This window comes from Hipposideros armiger, unplaced genomic scaffold, assembly GCF_001890085.2.
Source record: "Hipposideros armiger isolate ML-2016 unplaced genomic scaffold, ASM189008v1 scaffold_85, whole genome shotgun sequence".
Lineage (NCBI taxonomy): Eukaryota > Metazoa > Chordata > Mammalia > Chiroptera > Hipposideridae > Hipposideros > Hipposideros armiger.
The window spans coordinates 1,370,943-1,398,211 of record NW_017731435.1 but is presented as its reverse complement, the minus strand read 5'-3'; the positions used below and the strand labels follow the sequence as shown (position 1 = coordinate 1,398,211).

The 27,269-nt window shown below is 53.1% G+C and overlaps 1 protein-coding gene across 1 annotated transcript in view; it reads right to left on the bottom strand.

The window, feature by feature from the left end:
• The window catches only part of TCERG1L (transcription elongation regulator 1 like), a 141,165-nt gene that overhangs the window by 81,737 nt on the left and 32,159 nt on the right, over positions 1-27,269 (bottom strand). The window contains exon 4 of the mRNA XM_019644077.1: positions 26,069-26,251. Within this exon, the coding sequence (XP_019499622.1) occupies positions 26,069-26,251 (183 nt within the window). The remainder of the gene's footprint in view (positions 1-26,068; positions 26,252-27,269) is intronic.

Genomic DNA, 27,269 nt, shown 5'->3' with positions numbered 1-27,269 from the left:
AATTACGGTTCATACGTTTAAAAGCCCAGGCAACAAAAACTGGTTTCATTTTGAAAAAAGAGGAATCGCGTTCCTGCCTAGGAGGTGGATGACAAAACGCTGTGTGTTCATGTTTTGTTTGTAATGTGCACAACTTGGAGGAACTGAGGTTTCCTGCTTCCAAGAAAAAGCACAGAAGCAAAACAGAGGCTGGATGGGGCGTTCTCTCACCTTCAGGCCTCAGCCAGCTCCCAGCAGAGCGGTGCTGCCCTGGGCCAGGTGGGCCCCAGGCAGGAAGGACACGCCCCTTCCCCTCTCCACCAGGTGCTGGCCTGCTGTCTCAGGTGTGGTCCCCTGCCTCTGGCCTCGTCACAACAGCGGTGCTGAAAACTGGCTGGCCCTCCGCCCTTGCAGGGCCCAGGAGACAGCACCCCTCAGAGGCCTGCTCCCCAGAACTTTCTGGGGGTGTGGCCAGGGAAGAGAGCTTTCCTTCCAAGAGGAGTCACCACCAGGGGTGGAAATGCAATGACTGGTCCAAGCCCAGCCCAGCGCCTGTCCCGTGGGGGCTCCCCTCTCTGGGCCTGTGCATGGTGGTCTTGGGTCCCATTTCCCATGCTCCCGGGCTGGGCGCCCAGCTGGCAAACCGCAGACGCACTTACGGGGCCTTGGGGTGTGGGGCTCACACAGTGGCCTCAGGCTCTGCCTCGTCCCAGGCTGGCTTCAGTCTCCCTATTGTCAGGGCTTGGGCGGGAGGGTAACGCCATCCCACACATACACCCCTAACGCAACTTGAGGTGGCCAGCAGCTCGCAGGGCCCTCCGACTGGGGCTCAAAAGGGCAGACGGACACCGCTGTGTTCACCAACATCGCCGAACTGGCTGCGGAGACCAGCCCACCCACCAGACCAGCTCGAGGTTTGAAATCAGTCAAGCTGGCTGTCTCCCCAAACTGGCCACTTCAGACCAACTACCTGAGTGGGTTGCAGATGTGATCACACAGTCTGAGATGTGCAGTGTAATTGGTATGGAAAGATTACAGTCATTCGTTAAAATATTGATCACCTATGAATACTGTTCCTTATTTCTCATTTTTTAAACAGCAAAGGGAAACTCTTCTCATGGTTATTGGCCTAGCATTTAAATTTTCATTTGAGCACCGTCATCTTCAAAATCAGTATTCAGCGGCGGTGCAGAAGCGCCGGCCCAGAGACCCTTCTCGCTCATGAATCTTTCAGGCTCCTCGTCCTGTCATTTGCTGCCTTTGCGTCACCATGCTGTCCTGCCCTGTCTCCCAGCTCCTGGCTTCGATTCCCTCCTCCCTGGTTAGGCCACCACTCTCCTGCCCTGTCCCCAAGCTCAGCTTGCTTTTGTTAGTCTCATCCCAGCAGCGTTCACCTGGATGACGCCCGTATGCCCCAGAGCCCAGGAAGGCACCTCTCTGTGGCCCTGGGAGTCCTTGCTCCTGGTGGAACCTCTGGGCTAAGCTGTCGCCGTGCCCGGCCTGGGGCGCCAGTTCTGGGAACGACATGCTCCGGATCAGAGCCTATGGGCTAACCTTTCCTTCAGGTTTCCATTCAGACTTATTTCTTTCCTAACAGATGGACTGGGGAGGAGGCTAAGTGCCTTCGCACAGGATGTAGATCTTGGAGATGAGCACGCTGGTCGTCAGCGGCACACCATGCTTTGTGCTTCCCGCCCTCACGTGCCAACTGCCAAAATGCCCTGCGAACACGCATCCCGGCAGTGAGGCCACTCACACCAGCTCTTACACGTGAAGGCCAAAGTACAATATAATGAGGGCTAGGAAGCAAAGTGTGACACCGATGGCTGACAGGCATGACTGACCTCTGGTTCTAGGAGGTGATGGAGGCCCCAAGTAATCTGAGATGTCGGGGAACACCCTGTCACAGAAACAGTGACCAGGACCAAAGGACTGCGACGAGTAACCTCCGAAGCTGAGTACAAGTCTGCCTGAAGAGCCTGACCACGCTTCCGACCCGCTCTCCCCCCACAAGGACGGCTCCTGCTTTCTGCGTTCTGTACCCGGAGCTTCTGTGCGTCAGCAAAGGGTGGCCGTGGAAAACCCGGAGCTCAGCCCTCAGCCCGCGACGCAGTGGACGGACCGCCCGCACAGTCCAGCCTGCGCACTGCGGCTTCCTCTCGCCCATGTCCTACCTGCGGCCTCCTGGAGCGTGCCGAACATCCACTCAGCCAACGGTCAAGTGCGCTCAGAGCGCACAGCCGATGGAGACGCCCCGGCCAGGAGGGCAAACGCCCACCGTGGACCCATGCCCCCCACCTAGGGTCCTGGCTGGGACGAGCAGCTGGCAGGACCTGTGCGATCCCCCAGGAGTGTCACTCCTCGTCTGCCCGCCAACCATCCTGTTCCTAAGCGTCCTGCCCCACCGCTCAGGGCCACCTCCCTGGACCTGCCTGCAGCTTTCTGGCCTCTGGAGCGGAGGCCACCAGACAGCTTCCCACTCAGGCTCCAGGACTTGTGCCGTAACCGCCATCACGTACGGCCCACTGCAGGCTGACCGGAAGCGTTCAGTGACACAGACAATCAGGCCTCACCGTGGAGCTCCCACTCCGTTACAGGCAGACATCAAACCTTGTGCTAAGTGCCGCATCTCAGCGCGGCCCTGTGCCCACTCACTGTTCACAGTGGCCTCCAGGTTCGAAGGCGGGTCCTCTGGTCCCAGGCCCCACGGGCGCATCACTGGCCAGCTGAACCACATCCAGACCCTGGCCCCGATCAGCCAGCCCGAGGCCATCAGCCAGCACAGGAATGAGCCGTTAGCAACTCGTTCGTTGTAACTCCCAGGGCATCACAATGGAATGCAAAGAGCGTTTACAGTATCCAGGAACAAGAGGGTGCCAGACACACAGGAAGTGCTCTCTGCTTTATAGGAGGGGTGTGTGTATGTGTGTGAGTATGTGAGCGTGAGCGTGTGAGTGTGTGTGTGAGTGTGTGTGTGTGTGAGCACGAGCGTGGGTGTGTGTGTGAGTGAATGTGTGTATGTGTGTATGTGTGTGTGTGTGTACATGTGTGAGCACATGTGTGGCTGCATGTACACGTGGGTGGGTGCATGTGTGTGGGGGGGCATGTGTGCATGGGTGTGTATATGTGTGGGTGTGAGTGACTGTGTGCATAGGTGTGTGCGTGTCTGAGTGTGTGTGTGTGCCTGCGTGTGTCATCAGCCCTTGCGTCCCCTGCCACCTGCCCTGAGTGACAGCCCAGCTCAGGGGCTGAAGAAACAGAACCTGGGCAGTTTCCATGGCAGCAAGTCCTTGTCAGGAGGAGCACCGACCGAGTAAAGTGACTGTTTTCCAAAAGACACAGAAACCTTCTTCCAGCTGTGACCCTAGGGACCCACGGAAAGAGAGGCCACAATGGGTCGAATTCTCAGCAAAGCCATTTGCACCAGGAGCGAAGTGATAGCCATGGACACGTGGCCCGGGGACGTCCCACCCCACATGCCCGGGACTGGCACACTTGTTAGCATGTCCCCCGGAATGGATGGCCCTCTCAAGCACCAGCTCACGGGCCACTCATGGCTGGAGCTCCTGGGAACAGCTCAGGGGTAACAGCTCCGGACTGGCAGGTGGCAGTCACCGCCCAAGGGGGACAGTGCTTCCCACGCTGGCACCAGAGGCACTGTAGGAGGCTGTGTGTGAGGCCGAAAAAGAGCACCTCCATCTGCTTGGGACGCCCACAAGTGGACGGTAAGTGCCACCCCTGAAAGCAGAAAAGGTCAGGTTTGGTCTGAAAAGCACTTGAACAGGTGCTGCCAGTCGAAGGCCATGCCCAAAGGACGTCAGTGTGCCCATCAGGTCTGGATGAGGGCTGCAGCCTGGTGGCCTGCCAGGCGCGGGGTGAGTTCTGAGGGAGCGCCCATGCTGGAGTCACGCCATGGTGCCAGCTCGGCCCGTGGAGCGAGGGCAGCTTTGATTTCAACAGGGCTGACGCTGAGCGTTTCTGACAGTAATGAGCCACCAGGGTCAGCGGTTGCTTCTCAGGGTGGCCCCCAATCTGCGACAGTGGAGCTATGCCATTTGAAAATGAACAAAAATAATGCAGTCAATGCGACAGCGTTCTAAACGCCTGCCAGGCACCGGGACCTGCTCTGGGAGCCTGGCTCCCGAGCCTTCTCCCCAAACTGCTGCCTCTTGTCCGACCGCACTCTGTGGGCCACAGGGCGGGAGGCGCTCCCCAGCAGGCTGAGATGCAGGGCTGGGGCGGGCGTGTCGGGAAGTGCGCACTGTCCTTGCCTCCACAGTGTCGAGGGGAGAGGGAGGAAACCACACAGTAACATGTTGAGAGCTCACTGTTATAACTGGCATTCTTTAATTAGTAACAAAGTTACACTTATCTGTATTGTAATTAACTCACGCATTTCTACAGTACTTTCTGGAGCCCTTTATTCCTAACAGGGTATTTTTTAAAATAAGAGCTAGTGCTCATATGTGTGTGTGTGTATGATATAGGTTTGCATGTATCATATATGCATATACATACACACACATATGAAGTTTATATTATGCATTCAAATTTCTCAATCTTTTCTGTGACTGTTTTCTCGCATTTCTACAGTTTACTAGTCCTTCCCAGATATTTTCTCTAGTTAGCACTGTTTTTATATGTAACTTTATGATCCATTTAATGCTGCATTAAAACATAAGTTTTGATACTCAAATATATATTGCACGAAATAGAGAACGTGTAGCTTTAATTTCCACTAAACTTTTAGGAAATGTCCTAATTCCCTAACAATTGTTGGAAGCAGGTCATCAGGTGATTTTATTTCCTGCTCCAGGTAACCTCATTGCATTGCACCCGTGAGACCCAGGGTGCCTTTTAAGTATACTGTTGGAAATACACTTCATAGTAAAATAAGCCAATTTACTAATGCAATTTCATGAATGACTGCTATGACAAATAATATTTTTGCAATTTATCACTAGCTGTTAAGCAGACCAAATTCTTAAAATAGCGGAGTGAAATATGAGATGTGGAGCACAATGAGCCTCTTCTGGGACAGTTTTGAGAGAACAAGTGGTTCCTGACTTGAAGACGGGGTGACCCAAGAGGACCGTGGCTCACAGCGACTGTCACCCAGGAGCACGGACACTAAATAGCGGTGACTGTGTCCACAACAAGGAGCGCCCAGGAGCTTACACTCCGGGCCGCAAAGCACTAAGGCAGGAGAGTGCGAACACCTATATGTCCCTCCAGGCTGGTGCAAATAAACATTCAACCCATCCATCTGCTTGACAGGAATCGACCTGCTGTTCTTAGAATTTCATCACGGAATCGCTGCTTCTTCCCCCCCCCCCCCGCCCCCCGCAGCCTTATTCTTAGCAGCCAGCGGCGCTTTCTAACCATAAGACATCTCACGGCTCGTCTTTGCTCCAAACCCTAAAAAAGCCCCATCTCACTTACAGTAAAAGACATTGTTGTCGGTCTCCCTGCAGCCCCCCTCCCCACGACCTGCCCCCTCCCCATTCTCACCACACCTGTCTGGAACCTCCTGCTGGGCCCCATCAGGTCAAGCTCACACCTGACTTAGGTCTGCACCTTGGCCGTTCCCTCTGCTGGAATACTCTCTCCCAAGGTAGCACCACAGCTGAGGCCCTCCCCTCCTTCCAGCTTTGCCCAAAGGTCACCCTCCCAGTGAGCCTGCCGCTCGTGCTCTGTAAATTGTGACAGCCCCCTCTGTGCCCTGAGCTTCCTGGTCTCATCTGCTATGTCTGCTTTCCACAACGCTGATCACTTCCTAAGACCCCATATAATTCACTAACGTCCCCCCGATTTTGTTTATGGTTTGCCTATCCCAACAGGAATATACACCCCTCAAGGATAGGAGATTTCTGTTTTGTTCCTCAATGTTTTCCAAGTACCAAAAACAGTTCCTTGCACATATTACGTGCTTAATGAATATTTATCTAAATGAGTGAATAAATACAGGAAGGTAAATTAGCGCATCTACTAATTTAATATTTAAGGGCATTGTACCTGATGAAGTAAAATTGCAGATGATAACTTGAGGGGCTTGCATAAAATTTCACCATTTTATATTGCATTTTAAAGAGGCATTAATGATTTCCCAAATAAAGAGCTATATCTCTGGGGCATACGGGAACCAGGTCCTCCTGCCTGTGGTGGTATGTGAGGGGTTGTCATTATTTGCAGAACTGTGTGCTCAGAAAGGCCGGGACCATGTGCCACTCAGTTCCGTGTCCGGCACGCCGTCCCCAGGGCACAACCAGCTCATTAAGCACCTGCATGGCAGTGGGATAATGACTGTTGCACCTCTAGATGTCATATTTTGAAACATTTCTATAGATGATACAAAGCTTTCACCCAAAGGAAAGGTCTCACGGAGCAAGGTCTGAAGGGAGCGTGCTATCGGGGGCAGGGCTCTCCTCAGACATTGCCGGAAGCCACCCAGGGCCAGCTGCTGGGCTGAGGGCGCTGGAGCCAGCGGGAGGCTGGAGAGCCGGCTGTGCTTCACGTGTGGCCACCACGACACACTGCAAAGGAGTCGCATCGAAGGCAGATGCTTCCTGCAAGTCCCGTGCGTTCCTACTGGGAACCCTTTTCCGTCATTATCTCTGGCGTCGGTTCAAGCGCTCCAAGCTTGTGTGTGAGCTAGAAAATCCCACGTCTATTTGCAACCCTGCAGCTTCAGCGCCAGCGACGAGAATCAGGACCTGGACTGGACGTGCACACTGGGGAGGCGTGTAAGGAATGTTCCAGAAGTGCACGCAGCCAGGCTGCAAACCACCCCGGCAGCTGTCTCCAGGCAGAGCAGCCGTCTCGCCATCAGGACTGGGCCGAAGGAAAGGAGGCCCGTCCGCAGGCGCAGCCCGGAGCCAGTGTGGGGGCAGGTGTGAGCCATCACTCCTGGTCACGAGTGTGTCCCTGGCGAGACCCAGGACCAGCCACATGTGCCTGCAGCTCCCTGGACCGCCTCGCCTGCGTGCACTTGAACTCTGAGAACATACAGCGAACACCCCAAGTGGCGTGTGTGCTTATTCACCTAGTTAACCTAGCAGGACGCTCTCCCCAAAGGGACGGCCACGCTGCACTGCCGGGTCCCAGGAAGCTGGGTCACCTGAGGCCCGGAGCTGCCTGTGACACACGGCCCTGTCACTCTCGCCCAGACACAAAAGTCGTGTCTGCAGCTGCCTTTTTGAAATGGAATTTCATGCTGTCACTTGAATGCAGCCTTTATTGGACATAGAAAAATAAATAACAGCCCATAAACTGTTTGCTGATATGGGAACCAAAGATATGCAGATAGAATGGGGCCTGCCTAAGAGACATTTATGCAATGCCCAGAATAAAAATGAGAATTAAATGTCAACATACATCTTATCTCCTAAAAATAAAGGCATGTCAGACAATGAATATGTTTCCTCGTTATCTGCTTATTTATTTATTATCTCGAAAGAAAGCTTTTTGCAGATTTTGACAAGTGGTCAAACAGTGGAAACAAGTTAGTGATAATCAGACGCCGTCTGCAAACACCACGCTCAGCGGCTTGTATTTGCAGGACGGCCAAGCGCGCCAGCTGTTCAGACCACTATGCGGAGATAAAGGCAAAGGCGGGCGGCTGGGCACCAGCACAGGCCTCAGGGGGCTGCTGGGGGCCTGGACACAGCACAGCAGGTCAAACTGCTTTCAGAAAACTGCCCGCTGGCCGCCTGCCCAGGCTCCCGCGTGAACAGCTTTGTGTCCTGCCCCCAGTCTGCACAGACACCGTGCCAGCCTCAGGTCAGATTCAGACTTTTCCAGGGCCCTCACTGCCCCTTAGGAGGGGTCAGGGTCTCCCCCAAACTTCCCAGAACAGAGGACAGCAATCCCAACCAGACAGGCGCTCATCCAGGTGTGTCAGGAAATGGGGTACCTGGGTTAGGGGATGAGCCCCCTGCCCTGACTTGTCCTTGTGAGGGGACATGACCGTAGGCCTTGTGACACCTGCCCCAGGGAGCCCAGGAACAGTGCAGCATCCCAAGTCTTCAGTTCCCTGCAGACGCGAGGCCTTTTTCCGGGAACACACTCCCAGCCCCATGCAGTCCCTTGTCACGCCAGTTCTGGGCTGGAAACGTGCCTCAGACTGCCCACCGGGGCAGTGCCTGTGTGAGGTGGCCGTGGCCAGTGACCTGTGTCTTTCCCCGGTAGCCGGCGATTTGTTATCACACAAGAGTTAAGACTTTTCCCACGTGCCTGCCATGTTCCCCATTCATTCACTCACTGAACACATTTATGGAGCTGGTTTATTATGCTCACCACCTGTGGGCTTCTGGAGAACAGAGGTGTTGCCTCTTACAACTGACAGCCTCGAGCCCAGGCACAATCCCAGGTGCGGTAAGGACTCAATAAGCATGAGATGAGTGAGTGAGTGAGTGAGTGAGTCAGCAGTGCCTATTCCTGAGGCCTGTCTGGTCCAAGGCGTGCGATGTGACCGTGAGCAGCACAGTCCCCACCTGGGCAGAGTTTAGTTTCATGGGAAGGACGCTAACCAAATGTCCCAAGAGATTAACACAAGCTTAATCCCCAGGCCCTTTCCCCTCCTGAGGCCCCCCCGAAGCCCCAATTGCAGAGGACCCAACCGGTGGAGAAGACGGGAGAAGGGGGAGGGACTTCTCTAACAGGTGAGAGGTTTCCACAGCTTTCCAGAAGGTGAAGGCGGAGCGGCGCTGGTGACAGGTGAAGGGGCGGACGGCCCGGGCCCAAGAGCCCCACTGTCCCAGGACCCAGGAGACCCCCCAGTCGTGCCCAAGCCCTGCCCCACGGCCAGGAACGTGCAGCGAGCACAGAGGCAAAGATGACGGGACAGCAAAGGGACAGACTAAGGTGATCAAAGGGAGGGACTCACCCAGGGGCGGATGAGCAAGCGATTCAGAGACTGAAAGGGACAGGAAATGAGGCAAAACGCAAGCAGACGTCACAGGTGCCGCAGCAGGACAGCTGTGGAGAACGAGACGATGGCTCAGAGCCTCAAACAGAGTCCTTACACATTCAAGATACGTTGAAAACAAAGATAAAGATGTCTCCCAAAATGTGGGAGAAAGTCAGAGGCAGAAAATATGAGCGAGAAGAAAAAGTGACGAGGGAGGCACCTCACAATGGCTGACAGCCTCCTGGTGGGGGCTCCAGACACAAAGCACAGCAGATGGAGGGGCGGAAATAACACGTGATACATATGGAATAGTGCAAATATCACATGTCAATGTGACACGGTATCACATGTGATCTCTATTACACTATGTACAAGGTATAGTTTATATTGTACTACACGTAGCATATATTGTAATATATAACATAATGTGCAGCACAATATAAACTATAACCTATATTAACAGCACATGTGAGTGTGTGTGTGAGTGTGAGTGTGTGAAGAGAAGGAAATTTCCCAGAAGTAAATGAGAACATGATTCTTTGCAGTGAAAAGGTCCATAGAATTTTCTGCAGAATTAATGTTGAAAAATGTGTAGACATCATTAGAAAATCACTTTACATTAAAGATCAAGGCGGTACAATTATCACAGTATTTTTCCAAAAAGAGAACACAGGGCACCTGTAGCCAACCCAAGCTAGAATGAGTCTTCCCCTTTCGAGTTCAGAAGGTGTTTGAGCAATTTCTTGATTGAAAAACAACTCAGGCAAATATTGTTTAACTTGACAGCCTATCAATCAAGTTTGAAGGCAAATGAGAATTTGAAACATCAAAGAAATTGGAAATATCTTTTATTGGGACATTATCGTAGGATGTGCTCCAGGAAAGTGTGACTGTAAACTAGGAAAGGAGACGTGAAAATCAAGAGACGGTGGCTCTCAGTCAGCCGAGCAGCGGCTGAGTCCCAGCCCCCCAGCCCCCAGGGACCTGCCGGGAGGAAACGAGTCGGGAAGACACATGCTGTGAGGAAGGAAGGGACTCAGGAAAAGAGGAGGAACAGAAGAGAACGGTGAGGAATCTGAAGGCGATGTGGCAACGTGCAGGGAAAAGACAGGTCGGGCAGGAGGACTGGCAGAAGCACGTGAGAAGGTCACGACCTGAGCCGCTACGATTTTTAAGCAAGTAGAGATGAGCGAATGTATCTGTTTAACTTTGATGCTAAGGTGTTGTTGCTGAGTTCGGGACTCTGTACAGAACAGCATGTACTTAATTGTAATATTTAAACTATATTAATGTGCTTACTTATTAACTTGCAGAACCAGTCTATGAACAAAGCCAAAAAGTCTTGGTGTACCTGCAGGACAGAACATAATCATTAACACCCTTGGCAATGGACAGATGCAGCTGGTAGAGGCTAAGGCTCGGGAGGGTAAAGGGGAAACAGTGAGGCTGGTACCCTCATGTTATAAAAAAGAGTCCCCGTTTTAAGAAAGAAACTCGCCATTGTATGGAAGTAGCACTAGAGGCTTAAGTGTTTTATTTACATTATAACTCATGTCAAGAATATTTAGTTTAGAGCATCTAAAATGATATCAGCACCTTGGTGTATTGATGTTGATCGTGTAAGCAAACGATGCCCGTGCCCTTTGGCAGCCAGTCCATCGACACCAGCCTTAGTCTTGCACATGAGACCTGCCCTGGCCAAAGACACAGTAGCAAGTGTGACACAAGCAGAGACTTGGAAACTGGTCGCACACTGGGGTTTGTCCTCTCTTGCTGCTCCTAGAACCCTATAACCTTCCTGTGAAAACTGCACTCTTGGTGGGAAGAGGCATGTGGCCAGCATCACCCTTCTCCCGGGCCGAAGCCTGCACTTGAAACCACCCTAGACCAGTCAGCCATGAGGCAAAATGACAGCTGACGGGGACACATGAGGGGCACAGCCAGGGACACAGAAGACCCGCCCAGCTGAGCCCAGCCCCGGGGGCAAACGCATGGAGTTACAAACTAAATAAATGGTGATTGTCTTAAGGCACCAGGGTTTTGAGGGTGGATTATCAGGTAGCAGTAGGTGACTGTCACAGAGATTGGTACAGAAAGTGCCGGCAAAGCCAAAACCTAAGAAGTGTGGTATTTACATCAGGAGCAGGCAGGAAACGGATGCCAAGATATTGAGGAGGAAGCTGCTGGCAGAGGCTGAACGTGGAGAGGAAGCTGGAAGGAGGGAACAGACCCTGTCCTGCAGGAGCCATCAAGGCCACCGGTGGGAGCGTGGAAGACAGAAAACTATTCAGTCACCTGGGCATCACAGGAGAATTCCAGACAAAACGCTGCAGTGTCAGCCGGCCCCTGCGGTCGGCTTATGATGAGATCCCAGACGGGCCAGATGAGCTGAAGGAAGAACCGTGCAGTTCAGAAGGAGAATTGAGGGGGCCCAAGATCTGCTGAGTCATAGAGAGAAAGCTGTTTCTCGCTCCTTCTCTCCCAGCAGGTGAGCGACTCCCACAGTGAGACGAAGCCCAGGGCCAAATCCGAATAAGAGCTCTGTAAGGTCCGAGTGGTGCCTGGCAGCCGGACAAAGGGCTTCCAGGAGCTCTTACAGGTGTCACTGCACAGAAGATGAACCCTACGATCGCTGTAGCTCGAAAAGATGCCTCAGCAACATGTTCGGTGTGGCTTTTTGTTGAGTTTAATACATAGAAAACCCACAAAGTTTCTAAGAGCTTTGTACCAGCAGAAGAACCACTGCCCGAACCCACCTAAACTGCCGACCCACCAAGTCCCGAGTTAAATAAGTGGTCATTATTTAAAGCCACTACCCATCGGGACGGCTTGTCAATCGGCAAAGCTAATTTCCCCTCCTTTATGCAGCAATAGAAAGCTAGAGACAGTCTCCACCTTCCGTACGATGTCACCAGCCATTGTCTAAAGTTGACAAATCAAGACATAAAGACATCAACAGTCTAGCTACCATGGCAAAGTTAGCTGGCAAAAATACAAAACATAAAAGTAGAGGGTTTTTAGTGTGATGTCGTCCCATGTGTTTATTTTTGCTTTTCTTGCCCTTGTCCGAGGAGACAGATCCAAAAAGAAGCTGCTGAGACCAACGGCAGAGGGTTTACTGCCTGTTTTCTTCCATGAGTTTTCTGGTTTCAGGGCTTACATTTAAGTCCTTACTCCATTTTGAGTTTACTTTTGTATATGGTGTAAGACAGTGGTCCAGTTCCATTTTTTTGCATGTATCTGGTGATCATAAGGTATATAAATGTGGAATTACTATGCTGTACACCTGAAACTAATATAATCGTGTACACCAAATATACTTCATTAAATAATTAGAAATAATTGCAATAAGTAAAAAAGAAAAACAAAGCATAAAAGCAGCCGCCATGGAAAGAAGCGGTCTCTGGGGTGGGGCACCCAGTTACCAGGTCCTGTGCAGGAGACCCTGACTCTTCATCTCGGCCTCCTGTCCCAGTGCAGACAGGCACATGAGTAAAAACAAGTGTGGAGAGGTGTGAGATTCGAGCTGTCAGAGCGCCACAGAGCAGAGTGGCAGGCACATTGCTCCGGCTGGGGAGTCAGGAACGCGTGCAGGGAAAGGAGACGCATGCTCAGAGCGGGCGCCTGGGGCGTTAACTGCAAAGTGGGAGAAAATGAGGGACGAGCCTTGGGGGCGTGCGGGCGGTGCTCTCGGCAGACTGCAAGGACGACTGGAGGTGTCGCGGGTGGAAGGATACCAGGAGTGTGGTGTCACCAAGGTTCACTGGGCGGGGGCTGGGGGGAGAGGATAAAATTAAAATTTGGCTCTAGAGTAGATGCCAGCTCAAGCGTAATGCTGCATTTCCTGCCAGCCACAGCCAGAACTTCAGTCTCAGGGGTGCCCTGGGTGTGGTGGGGGCCTGGGTTCTGGTCAAGGTGACCAGTCTGGGTGGGGAGGTGCTGCCTCCAGCTCACGGTGCAGTCTGAATGTGCTTTCTCTCTAGACAAAGTCCTGTGACTTCACCGACACCGGGGACCCAGGTGGCCCAGCCCTGGTCAGTCTCAACACCGTTCCCGCGTGGGGAGGGAATCGCAAAACGACCAGGCACCTCTCCTTTCTCGTGAGCACAGGTGGGGTCCGGTGTGTTCCTGCCCAGACCACTCAGGCCTCAGGGCAGCACCATGGTGAGCTGGAGGCACTGGGGCGACCGCAGGGAGAGGCAGGTCCGGCGGGGGCACCAGGATGGGGTGCCGGTGGGCACGGGGTGACAGAGCCCCATCCGGGCCAGCTGCGGGGCGCTGGGAAGAAGCCAGTGCCAGCCCTAGAAACGAGGCCACACTGTGCTGGCATCACTGTCAGTCACGCCAGGCCCCGGGCCTGGAAACGAACCTGCCTCCAGCACATGCTCCCCGTGGAAATCAGCGTTTCTCAGAACGGATCTGTGCTGACGGCGGGCTGGCAGGACCTCTCACACTCTCAAAGGGGTCTCATTGGTATTACTGCCACCAGCGTGCAGAGCAGGGACCGTGACCCCAGTGCACCCTGGAAAAAGTGTCAGCGAAACGTAATTAAAGAGGCAAGTGGAACGAGGCTGCAGGAGCGCTCTCTAATCCACCGCAGCGTTTAATCCATTAGGCACAACTGCCAGCTTAACCTCTTCAGGATTCTTAGGGCTCATCTACGATTAATTATTTTTGGAAATAACAGCCACCATCATAGCTTGTTAATAGGCTTAAAATAATAAATTAAAAATAAAACTGAAAGGTTTACATCGGCTGTGGCTCCCTAAGTGCCCACAGCAAGTTCTCTTGTAAAGTGGAAGCCCTTCTCCTGGATTTGCACACTCACCCCAGCGCAGGCACGTGAAACTCGGCAGTGGGCCACGCGTCACCCTGGCCCAGGGGACGATGGGCCTCGGGGACAGTTTCTCCAGCAGCCTCCCACGGCAGGCAGCAGGGGACGGCTCGGACCAGGGCGGGGCTTTCCAACCGCAGCTGGTTCATCCTTAGGTCTGACGTCCTGAGAGAGCTGCCCCGAGATCTGCCTTGGTGGAAGGGATGCAGAGGGTGCGTGTCGTACAGATTTGGGAAAGGAGGGAGCTGCACGAGGTGGGGCAAGTGCGGGCGTGTGGAAGGCAGCCCTGAGGCCACCAGGAGGCCTGAGCGCGGAGGCCCTCTGGACGGAGGGCGCTGGCCGGCAGCATCACGCCACGCGTCCATCAGTCTGGGTCCAAACTCACGGAGCAACCGGCAGCTTCACGACCAGGAGCTGCTAATGCCGCCACGCCTCGCAGACGCCCCCTCTGCTGGGCAGGTGCAGTGGCACCCGTGTGCACCTTCATTTCTGCCGGTTACCATAAACTCAGGGTTACAGGTGGGAGCATCACGCATTAGCTGGGGCACATTCATCTGCGTGTCTGGGTTCACCGTTTTCCAATGCTGAAACTCCGCAGCATAAACCAGGCGTGACCTGCGCTGCACGCTTCTCACCCCAGGAGCTCCGCCCTTAAATGACCTTGAACACCCATAGGACAGCCCCACCGGATGAGCCCCCCAGGCACAGAAACATAAGACAAGGTTTCTGTGGCAGAGCAGTTTATATCTTGAAATGAGACACAAGATATAACGAAAATGGTGAACAGAAAGAAGCACGAATGGACACAAGTCCTCGAGGACAGGGGACATCACCAAGCAGATCTGAGAGCCGATCCTCTGGCTCTTGCCCGCCACAGTCCACCCCGATCAGCCCCCAGGTCTCTGCCAGTCACTGTTTTCCAGATGGTTCCCAAAGTTATGGCCCTCCAAACCCCCAAACAGCATCACCACTTTTCACCGGCCTCCTGCATGGCCCAAATCATACATACAACACACACAACGCACACACTGACACACTCGGGCTCACCTCCCTGCACCCCCACATGCACATTCCCGTGTGTGTGTGTACAGCGAATCTCGGGGAGCCGATGAGCAGACAGGACGAAACATCCTGAGTTCTGGTGGAAACGCCAGGTCCTCTGATACCAACAGTCTTTTTAATGGGTGAGAAGGATAAAGACAACCCCTCATTCCGGCTCAGACACGAGGACATGCATTTAATGACTGTGAGGTTTCCCGCGTGAACAGGCACCAACGACCGAGTCCACAGCGACACGCCCCACACTCGCCAGCACGGGAGGACAGCAGCCGGAAACACACATGTCCACTGCTCCCGCCAGCATCTCAGGAAGTAGGGCCTCCGCTTCCTCTGCAGCCCTTGGGCACACAGGGACCTTTCCGGGACACTGGAATTTAGGGCTCAATCTGCTACAGCAGCGCCTGCTGTGACGGCTAGCCTGGGAAGCACAGAGCTGGACTCTCAGAGACGGACTTGGGAACGTGTGGCCCTCCTCAGCCCCGCCCCCACCACGTGCCCTGACTGCCTGGTGGAGCTGCACCGGCTCCGTCCAAACGCTGACTGAGGGGGGCTTGTTTTCCAGAGAACAGTGGGTGCTCGTGAGGCTGCCAGCCATGGCAGGTGGCTGTCACTGGGAATACGCAGTCCACTGGGAGGGGAGGACGTTAGGTGACACAGGGAGGAGCTCTTTGGATTAAAATAAAGGGAAATAAACAGCACTCGTGGTCAACTCAGGCCACGCTTTCAGGACAAAGCCTGTGCTTTTCATGCTCCCTGTCCTTTACGACACTGGGGGACCTGCTGAAGGTGACAACCAGGACTGCTTAACTAAAACACAAAGCTAGAAGTCATCACTATAAGAAAAGGATTTGAAAAACACTCCCACAAACATGAGTAAAAGTACCAAAATAATTTTATGTGCAATTGAGAAAACAATAAAATCAATTTCAAAGTCACAGAATTACCAGCTACTTAACGGCGTGTGCTCCCAGGGCCATGTGCACTCAGCTAGGGTGACACATTCCCTTTTCGTAGGTCCCTGCAGTGACATTCCTCATTTCTCCTTTTAATAGGTAACAATTCCTCCCGAGAAAAGGGCCAGGAGAGGCAGTGCCATCCACAGCCCCGTTTTTACCTTAACTGCACAAGAACAGACCCCTCAAGCCAAACTCAGAACCCGCCTCCTCCTGACCCTAATCTCAGCTCCACAGGCATGAAGCCCCCACCGCCTTTAATCCCCTCCGCCCACGTCCCCTGTCCCTGCACCCAGCGTACCCATGAACCTCACCCTGAACCCCTGTCCCTGCACCCAGCATACCCATGAACCTCACCCTGAACCCCTGTCCCTGCACCCAGCNTACCCATGAACCTCACCCTGAACCCCTGTCCCTGCACCCAGCATACCCATGAACCTCACCCTGAACCCCTGTCCCTGCACCCAGCGTACCCTTGAACCTCACCCTGAACCGTGTCCCTCCACCCAGCTGCCCAGGGGACCCTTTGCCTGATCCCAGTGAGGGGTTGGATGAAGGACCAAAGCAGAGGGTGCCCAAGGGTCTCCCTGGAGACCTCCCCTTACAGAGCCGAGGGGTTCCTTTATGAACAGCACCCATTTTCTATGGAGAAATGCCTGTTTGTATACTTTGCTTATTTATTAATTGGGTTACTTACCATGCATATATACTTTTACAAGTCCAAACAAATCTTCAACAAACTCCATAATTCTATAATGCACAGAAAATGACAGCTACATGCCCAAAATTCACGCAAAGCTGATGGCTGTGGGCGGAGCACAAGCTCGTCTCTGTGGGACCCCGGGCCTCTTATCCATGTCCAAGGACCTTCCCCTGTAGCTCTGCTCGGGTGTCCTTACACCCACAGGCCACCTGGCATCCAGCACACACTCGCCAGCCCCCCATGACGTGCTAGATGGTTCTGGGGCCACGTCAGCTTTAGAGCTGGGAGAGTCCCCGGGTACGACACCCTGTCATCGTCTCCGGCCCCACCCTGCCAGCATCAGCACGCCGAGGGCGCGAGGAGCCTGGGGGACACCCTGGGGCCTGAGGCCCTCCGTCCTCGGCCAACATCTCGAGTCACTGGGAAACACGGGGGTTCCTTTCACAAAAGCCACTGTTCAGGAGGCCTGTTGCTCAAACACTGGATGCCGTCTGGCTCTTGGCCTTATCCTGGGCAAGAAATGTCACCGCTGTGAGAAGAGGGGAAAGGTCTTCGTGACCCCAGCACTGAAGCTTTAATTATTTTGACTCTAGAGGTCAGGTCACAACACAACCCAAGCTTCATCCGGTCTTCACGGCACTGCCCTCGCCACCCACCATCAGCCATGCCTGCTGCCCACCGGAGTCCCTAAGCGCTCAGCCTCCCCGCCCCGTCACTGGCCTCTTCCTGAGACCACTGCGACTTGTGCCTCGGGGCTGTCTGGCTGAGGGGGGGGTCTTGGCCTAAGTCCACACTGGGGATTAGAAATGCCAGGACATTAGCACCTTCAGGGGCTGCCCTCAGCCAAACGCAGACAGAAGTCGACGGAAAAGAACAGAGCTTCTTACTCCTCAAGGGGAACGTGCTGAAGAATGTGCTAGGACTTCCACCCAAGTCCCCCACCTGCCACTGCGCCCCACTGCCACGGGGTGTCAGGCTCTGCAGGGGCTCCTTGTGCCCCATCCTTACCGCCTCCCCACTGGTGTGTCAGTCTGCTTCTGAGGACGCCCAGCCTGACAGCCCGCGGTCATGCCTGCCCTGGGCCAGCACTCAGCAGGGCTGTCCCTGAGAGCAGTGGGGCCAAGTGCGAGCGACTGGGTCCCAGGAGGTGATTCCTCCCACTTAGGGCACTGGCATCCTCCCAAGAAAAGAGGTCCCCTCTCTTTTGCTCACGAGGAACACTCAGACCCAGCCGAGCCCCGGGAACAGGGCAGGTGCTCAGGGAAAGCGGGTGGCTGTTTGAGTTACTGAATGCAGGATGGAATAACAGTGTTTGTTTAATAAGATTCAGATTTTCTCTGTGTTCTGCGCTGCTGCAGAGTCCATTATCTTGAGTAGAGGTGACAGGCCTCTAGGGAGCAGGACAACCTCGAAAGGATTTCATTTCCGGCTGTGTCTGGGAATCAGAGCTTGGGTTGGAGCAGGGTCTGGGTGGAGGCAAAAAGGACTAAGCTGCAAACAGACAAATGGACCTGTCGACGTATGGGAACCCCATGTGGGGAGAACAGGAAGCCCCTGAGATGCCCCGTACCTGGGAGCTCATCCCCAGGCCCTTAAAACCACTGCCCCTAAAGGGGTGTGTGTGTGTGTGTGTGTGTGTGTGTGTGTGTGTGTGTGAGAGAGAGAGAGAGAGAGAGAGAGACAGAGACAGAGACAGAGAGAGAGAGACAGAGACAGAGAGAGAGGAGAGAGAGGCGGCAGGTGCCTCAGAATCCCACTTGCTGATGACGCTTTCTGTGGCTAGACGTGGCATCATAAGCACCCACATTTCCTTGAATAAAACTGCCACTGTGCCCAGGGAACCCAGCTCAGAGAGGGGACGTGGACACCTTCAGGAATACAACACTCTTAAGTCAACAGGACCGTACTTACAAGGGGGATAATAGGAAAAGACCAGATTCTCAACATGTTGTGTGAACTACCGGGGGTGCCAAAAAATGTAGACACATGACTTGTATTCATCTTTTGTTATTGGTATATGTTGAGTATTACAATTTTAATGCAGTTTTTTTCCTTTCTTAAAATGTGTCTACATTTTTTGGCACCCTCTGTATTTCATCCATTGGCAGTCACAGCATTTCCTGGGCTGCCGCCTCTCCCATCTCACTGACGGTCTCTGAGCGGCTGCTCCATGAACAGAGCTGTTCTGAGCGCTGAACAGGGTGTGGACACAGCACTGCAGACCCTGCCCCATGGACACTCAATATGGGCAGACAAAGTGTAAACCCTGAGCACTTCACAGTTAAGTGATGGGCGCGGCACAGGACAGGAATTTGAAAGCTGGAAAGTTTGGGTCAACTAGCAGGGTCCAGGCAGGTGCCACGGACGAGCCAGCACTCAGCTGGACTTGTAAAACTGGGGGTGAGGTGCGAACAGAGGGGACGGCAAGGCCGTGAGAATGGGGCAGGGAGGCACAGCAGCTGAAATGCAGGTTGTGGTTCTATCGCTGTGTCCCTGTTCCTTGGCGAGGGGTCCTCCTAAGAGGTCCTTCTTGTGTTCCTTTTCATATGAAGGTGGTCCCTCAGCCTTCAGGCCCAAACCAAACTAAAACAAGGTGCCAGGAAGAGCCTGAGACCCCATGCACCCAGGCATGAGCACAGGCTGGGGAGGAGAAACAGAGGCTCCCAGAGGGGGGCCTGCCCAGGACAGAAGGGGTGGCCCCCGCAGCAGAGGCAGCTCCTCGGCTGATGTGTCCCAGTCGCACCACAGTCTGCTGCCACGGCGTCTGTCAGCACTGGACAGGCACCATGTTGTTTGCTTTTCTCGCTTCCACTTTGCTCTTTTCTCCAGGTTCTAGCAAGATGAGTTAATGAACTGAGCACTAAACTCAAGGTCGTGCTGTCACGCTTTGTCCCTGCAGCACCCTGTCGGCCCATGTGGCCTTGGGGAAAGTCACAGTCTTCCGTGTCTGAATGTCATCACCAGTCGCTTGCAGGGGCTCCCGGACCTACACCCTCCCCAGATGACAGAGCAGACTAAGCTATTACCACTTCAGAGTAAAATCCTTTAAAAACACACAGCGCCCAGGCGTCCATGCAGAATATTCTACCAGAAGGAGCCGGGGGGGGGGGACACCATAGGATGAGATGGTGATCAGGTGTTCACCGTTCATACAGAAGGTAGATATCTGCCAGGAATATTTAAAGCTGAAACGCTGGCCCCAGAAGAATGCTCACACACATTATGTCGCCTACCATCACAGAACCACCAGGTCCCCCCGACAGAAAGACAGCCTGTGTGTCAGAGTCTGGGGAGCTCAGGAGACACCCTCAGGTGGTGACTTGAATCCGGGGCATCACCCATAACCGAGGTTTGGGCACAGCCTTTCTCAAACTCCATGGAGGATGGAGGTACAGGGCCGAGGGCCAACGCTCGCCCCGGGTCCCCCGGAAGGCAGCACTGCCATGTCTCCTGGTCGCACCTCAGGTGCTGGCATGGCTTCTAGCTGACTTCTTAGGGGACTGAGGAGTTCCATGTGCTGCCAGAAAAGGAAGTTCACCATTTCCATCCCCAACATTTTTGTTTTTTATTTTATTTTATTTTATTTTATTTAGCTGAGCCATCCTGCCACCTGTTGGCAGCTCAGCGGCTGCTCAGCTCGGGCTGGGACTCGAACCGCTGTTGCTCAGAGCTCACACTCTTGAGCGAGCTCTTAACCAACTGAGCCACTCGGCCGGCCCCATCCCCAACATTTGTAAAATGACAGACAGAACACCGTACCTGCATGCATCTTTCTTAGCTGATGTTTCCTGAGCACACGTCTCTGTCCTCGGTACCCAGCAGGGCCCCTGCAGAGGCTCTGGCCCCCCGCTGGACATGTCCCCTCTCTTCTCAGCCAGGGCATCTCTGCGTCCACCTCAGCACCAGTGTCCCTGCCTCAGAAGCCGGCCGAAACGCGCTGCTTTCTGGGACCACTGTACGCCCGCCATCTTGGTGCCCTCTCTTTTGCTCAGATGAGGACAGTGGACAGAAGGAGGGACAACAGCACTGATGGAGTGGATGGGGGTCATCAGGCAAAAGGAGGAACAGAGGATGACCCCTCAGTGTTGGGCTCCAACTGGCCGGACTGGGGTGCAACTTACAGAATTGGGGAGCATTAGCGGGGGATGAGGCTTATTCGGAAGACTACGGGAGAAGCAAGCCCTTTTGTTGTCTTATGCGCAGGACCACAGGTCGGGAATCAATGCTTCCTTCATGGAAAAGTGCGATTTGAGACATCCATTAGATAGGAGTGGGAGTTTGGATCGAAGAACCGAGAGCTCAAGGGAGAAACGGGGCTGAAGATAAAGGGGGTCTTGGAAGAGGTGTGGGGCTGAGCGGGGCACACCCAGCTTCAGATCCATGCAAAGACCGCACACGCCCGGAGAAATGTCCGCAGGAAAGTGCTTCCAGAAGGGAGCGGAGGACAGCTGCGCTTGACATGTCGGGAACCAGCCCAGACACCCACCGGCAGCGGGAGGACAATGCGCTGTGTGGACTCGGAGGAAGGAAGGAAGGAAGGAAGGGAGGAAGGAAGGGAGGGAGGGAGGGAGGGAGGGAGGAAGGAATGCTACACCAAAGCGAGCAAGATTGCACTGCCACTACACACATGGGCGGCCATGACGTTAAGAAAAACATGTCAATTTGAGCAAAATAGGCAATCAGAAGAATTCATGAACTATGACGACACTGACATAAAATTCAAAAAACCAAAAACTCAGCGACATACTGTATAGAGACAACACCTACGTGGTAAACACATTTTTAACGCAGCCAAGGAACGGCTGGCCCCTATGCTGGAGGATGAGGGTCCCTGGGGTGGACATGAGTCTAGGCTCCCGCGAGCGTTAGGGGCAGAAAGCATCTACCTCCTTGGGCTCCAAGGGAGGGATGGACGTTCATTCTACTTGGTGGAAACATGCAGCATTGGTGTGCGCAATAATTTCCAGTTTTCTTTTCAAAGAGTGAGTAGAAGCTCACAGTGGAGAGAGCTCACGAAGCTGAAGTGCCAGGCGCTGGCTCCTCAGGAAATTAGCAAGGACTGGAGCCCCGGGGGCCAGAGGGGGGCAGGAGAGGAACTTTCTAGAGGGCCACGTAGAGCAGACGGCCACGTAGAGCAGACGGCCACGTAGAGCAGACACACTTGCCGTCAGAGGGAGCCATTCCTGCCAGCGCCCCCCCACTGCCAGCGCCCCCCCCACACACACACACATACCCGTCGGATCCCAGCAACGAGCTCTTGTTTAGCAAATGCTGCCCTGACATGCTCACATGCCCTTATACCAGCCTGACTGGGTGTAGTTTGCATCCTTAATGCGAGTGAGTTCGTGAATAACAGTCTTTTTTTTTTTTTTGGTTGTTTCAATACAGCGTGTGTTCTACTGAGAACTCAATTCCTCTGTCAAAAACACATATGTCTTCCTCACAGAAGCCAGCTGAGGCTCAGACGTTTTGGAGTGGAAGTAATTATGCTGTTATGATATTTTTGTCTCTGAAATTCTCTAAAATGTTAATACGTATTATGACATTTTCTATTACAGTGCAGGGGAAATGATTCCTGGATGGAAAAAGGAAAGACTGCACCCAGTGGCTGGGTCACCGTTGTCACCGAGCCTGTCGCGTCACCCACAGATTCCCCCAGAGAGGCGGCGGACAGCCCCGGGAAGGCGGCGTTGCTGGCACTCCCACGCGGGACTTCCCTGACTTGTTAAGTCTCTTGGCTGGTAAGATACTGACAGAAAAAAATAGTCACTTCCCAGCTGTTCTGTGGCAGGACAAACTGTTAAATTTAAACCATTAAATAGTTCTGGAAGCAAAAGGACAGGTGGTAAATGGTTTCCAAGGCAGATGGCACTTTTTAATAGTTGTATCAGATCGTCATTTGCTCTCCTAGCGACCAGAACAATCGCTCATAGCCTTCCTCGCTCCCTCAAATGCTTACGAAATGGTGGGCAAAGGCTTAAAGCAACTACCACCATCTTTAAAACAAGAGTCGCTTCCTTTGTTTCATCAAATGGGGGCAGACGCTGGAGTGGTTCCGCCTCTTTATCCCCCCAAAGTGGGCGCCCACCTCATAACTCAGGATTCAACCCCGAGAGAGCAGGTCCTTCTTTCTCCCCTCAATCAAGTCCATGTTCTCCTTCAAAACTAAGAAAGAAACAGGATGCCAGGTATGTTTCTAGCCTTAAAGTGTTCCTCTTGAACCTAAAACTCTAAGGTTGAGCAAGGTTGTTTAGCTGAAACCTGCTGTAGGAAACGCAGGCCGCTTGCTCTGCCCACCACGCTCCACCGGCTCGCGCCGCCGGCAAAGCCCACGTGTCCAGGTAACCTCCCCCCCCCCGCCATTGCGTCCCCCTGCCCGCTACCTCACCTCAATCCAGGAGCAATCCGTGAGAAACCACATTAGAAATTATGTGAATAAGGACAGCAGACTGTACGCACTTGTTGATGTACAAGGTGGAGAACGGCCACCCAAGTCAGGGGACCGGCTGAAGGATCAGCGCATAGAGCCATCAGCTCAACACATGTGACGATCGCGCCCGGGGTGCCCGGTGCAGGCTGCGCCAGGACAGCGAGACACGGCCCCCAGCAGGCGGCTTACAGGCTAGGGGAGGGGACAGGTGTGAGCAGACTAACATGAGCACGAGGCCAGCAGCTACCCAGGTACACATGGTCCTTTGAAAGAGTAACAGCAAGTGCTGACTTTGCTGCACGTGCTGGCAACATACTGAACAAGAAAACCAAGCTTACGACTGAATTTGGAACAGGTCATGGGGTTCTTTCAACAAGTGATTTGAAACTCTGAATCGCATGCAGGCATATGACTAAGTGTAACTCATAGCTGACCTTCCCTCCAGCCCGGAGCCATTCCCTTCAAAGCCCGTCGGTTACTGGATCACGAACTCCTCGAGATGAGGGTAGACTGTTCACACACCAACACAGGTTTTCACGGTATAGGTGGAATTCTAGAATATTAACTGGGGCATCTCGATACAAGCACTGCTAACATGTGGAGCCAGACAACCCTTTATCGTGGGGGCTGGCTGGGCATTACAGGGTGTGCGGCAGAATCCCTGGTTTCTACCCACTAGATCCCAGTAGCAGCCCCCGCAAATCTGTCCAGCCATAGAAGAACCCCTGGAGGTAAAGCTGCCTCTAGTTGAGAACCATAAAGCTAAGCCATGTGGGGCTTCTAAGATGACTCAGCTGTTATTACCAAGTGAAGGGAGTGAATGAAAGAGTCTAGCTCATTTATCTAAAATGGGAATTATTATCTTCTAAACAAAAACAGGGTTATTCATCTGTACTCATATTAAAGTTCACATGCTTTTCTAAAATCAGTGCAATACAGAGCAAATTCCACAGAGAGGTGCATTTTTCTTGGTCTACAAAATCTGTTGTGCTATCAATGGTACCCCACCTCCCCCGCTCCCCCAGCCTAGCCCTCGACAGGATACTTGGTCCTTCCCTGCCCCACCCCCGCTCCAGCCCACCTATTTGTGTGTCAGGGATGTCCTGGTGGGCTCCCTGAACCCCCATTGAGGGTGTTCATCGGGACAGTCAGCTCTTCAAGCTCATTTAATCTTATTTACGGGGCCACTGACAATGGTTAAACACCAGCCCTGACAGACAAATGGTCGACCCTCCGTGTCCTTCAAGCCTTGGTTTTCAGAAAGTACTCAAGGGAAATTCCACAAAAGTTTTCATGTGGGCACAGCCACTCTCACTCACATGGTTTCTGCTGAAGTCAAGAGGAGACAACCAAGACACTACACAGTGGTCCTATCTCCCGAAGACCCCACTTACCAGGGGCACCCCAGATAGAGCCACAGCCACCGTGAGGCCTGGGATTGGCTCACGCTCAGAGGTCACCCACCAGGCTGGGGTCACTGGGCCAGACCCACCCTCCTTCATTTCAACTTCAACCTGGTGCCTCTACTGTTGAGTGTGGCATTCGAATCAAACAGATCAAACTGTAAGGCCATCCGGAGCCACCTTCTAAGCACCACCCCCTTCGTCTGTTTGACAGCCATGCTGGCGGTTGCTTCCAAGACAGATAACACTGGTGCCTGTCTTTTTCTAACTGAATGCATGTTGTGGCAAATTTGATTACAGAGCCTTATAAAATGCAAACGTGGAAAGATGCCTAATTATTATGTCACTTTATAAATCCTACGAGAGACATGGGAAGTAAAGCCACTCCTGGGCTACATGGTGTTTGGTTCTTTCTAACATTAATTTTCTTGAAAAATAGTAAGTCATCCTTAATAAACGTCAATGGATTGATGGATTTTAACCAAAATCTTGACAGAGCTGTAAATTACGTTCCACACAAGAGATTATCTATGTGTTTTATTTATTCCCCCATCATACCCTAAATGCATGTTCACCAACACACTGAAATAGAAATGACTTTGTTCTTGAGAATACAATGTTCTACTGAGCAACTAATTTATCAACCCAACATGCAGACATGAAGGCCGGAGGTCCAGTGCTGAGAAAACCACATCAGACTCACCAGAAGAGGTCAGCCAACCAGAAGCATTGCCCACCCTGGAAATAACCAGGCCTCTTCCCTTTCCACTGTGAGCCGTACATATATTACCATACATACATATGTAATACACACATCTTACCATCTAGTGATGTCTCTTACTACCGATAACCTCGCGATTCATGACACTGGTGCTAGAATTAGAATGCCAGCATTAATTGCAGTACACAACTAATAGTAGAGCGCCACAGAATTTCTGTTCGAGTCTTAAACTATCACATGACAAACTAAAGCTAAAGTAACAGCACTAGCTCACAAGATCTGAGAGCTTACTGTCCTTCCAAGTCACTGTTGCTTGTGCTACGTGTAAGGAACGACTTGGACGTGCTTAGTAGACATGCGTGTATAGCTGTGAACAGCGCAGTCACAGCCAGTGCAGGACGCGGACCTTCCCTCCTGAGCCCAGTACGCACTTGGCACCTCCAAGCCCGGGATGTCCACGAGCCCGGCCTCCACACCGCGGACTTCTCAGAAGAGCACACCCACTGCACTCGGAACACAAGTGCCTTTGTGGCCATCATGCCGTGGGCTTTGGTGGGCTCCATAGAGGTCCTGCATGGTGGGAAGGCCCTCACCCCATGTGTTCAGAACAGCCCAGCTGGAAGCCCAGGTGACCCTCCCCAGGTGAGATGTGGGGAAAGCTCTATACGAGTCTCAGCATTTACCTTTTCTGTGATGTACCAATTTAGACACTTCACTACTTTCTAGCACGTGGCTCCAGGCTTTGTGTGAGAAAATTACAAATTTCTGAGTCCATGTACTGTCAGCTACTGCACCCCCACGCCCTAAATAGTGAGAGAAGCCTCGGTTCTTCAAACAAACCGTAAACCTCGCATTACAGCAGAAAGCGCCCGGTTGATGTAACCCAACCTTGTTGAATGGAATCAAGTCTATTTGTGTAGTTTGGACAAACCTGCATATCTCCCCACCCCTACAGCCAGGCTGGGGCGCCCCACGGCATGGGGGTGCAGGGAGGTGGGCACACTGGCCCCTGCCTCGTCCCCCACAGCACAGCTTCTGCAGCCAGCTCAAAGCTTTGGGAGACCATGCTCTTACTTACCAGAGAAGGGGGCGGCCCGCAGGGGTATTCTGAAGGGTGCCAGTGTCAGGAAGTGGCGGGGCTGCACGCTGGAGGGTGACGGGCCCCCACGTCCCTCAGGGTCCACGGAGACCATGGCCGCAGTGGCAGCGATGGTGATGGTGGGACTGCTGCTGACGGGCTTCAGGCTGCTATGGCGGCCACCTGCAGAAGAGGGACAGGCAGCTCAGCGTGGGGATGCCCAGTGGAGACAGAGGCTGTTGCATCATGCAACATGTGAGCACCCAGGAGACAAGAGCAGTGCTGACCCCCTTCCTTGAAGCCCACGCTACATACCACTATCCCCAAAATAAAGGCAGCGAGTTCTCAAAATGTCGATGGTGCACAGAGCACACACACAGCTGTGTGATGTCCAGACAGTCACAACACTGACAGTCACCAGGGCACACACGAACCTTAGAGAGACGGGGCTTGGCTGCAGTGCATGTGTGTCACAAACATAACCAGAGACGATGGTGAACAGTGTATGACGGCTGGGAGCAGCTGAGGGCCGGTAGAGCTCTTGAGAAGCACGTACACAGCGGGGAGGGGTGTGGAGGGAGAGACAGTGGTCAGTACGCAGGGGGGATGCCACAGCCCACGAGGCTCAGCGGGTCCCTGAGCACGTGGAGACACCCAACACCCATCCCTGCTTGGGGATCTCCTCATGTGGGGGTCAGGCTCCAAGCTCAGAATCCAGCTTGGATTCCTTTTTTTCTTTTTCTTTTCTTTCTTTTTTTTTTTTTGGCATTATTGGAAGAATTTGAAAATTTACTTTTGTCTCTGCTTTTTTCAATAAAGTTTTTTTTGTTTGTTTAATGGAATCCTCAGTCCCTGAAATAATTGTGGTTTCTGAGAAATACTTTGTAGGCACCAGCTTATATTGGCAGGGATAACCTAGTTTACCCAGTTCTGGAAAGCAGTTGAGAAATATACCTTAAAAACCTTCATGTAGGGCCGGCCGAGTGGCGCGATGGTTAAGAACTGGCTTGGGACGCCAGAGGGCCCCGGTTCGGATCCCACATATGAGGGCCAATGACACTGCCCTCCACAGCTAATATGCTGAACAACAGCTCAACCTGGAGCTGGGCTGCTGTGAGTCACCGGCGACGGCGTAGGTTGCAGCCCCTGCTGCAGTGGGTTGCCATGGGCTACCGTGTGGAGCCAGCAGCCAGCGTGAGCG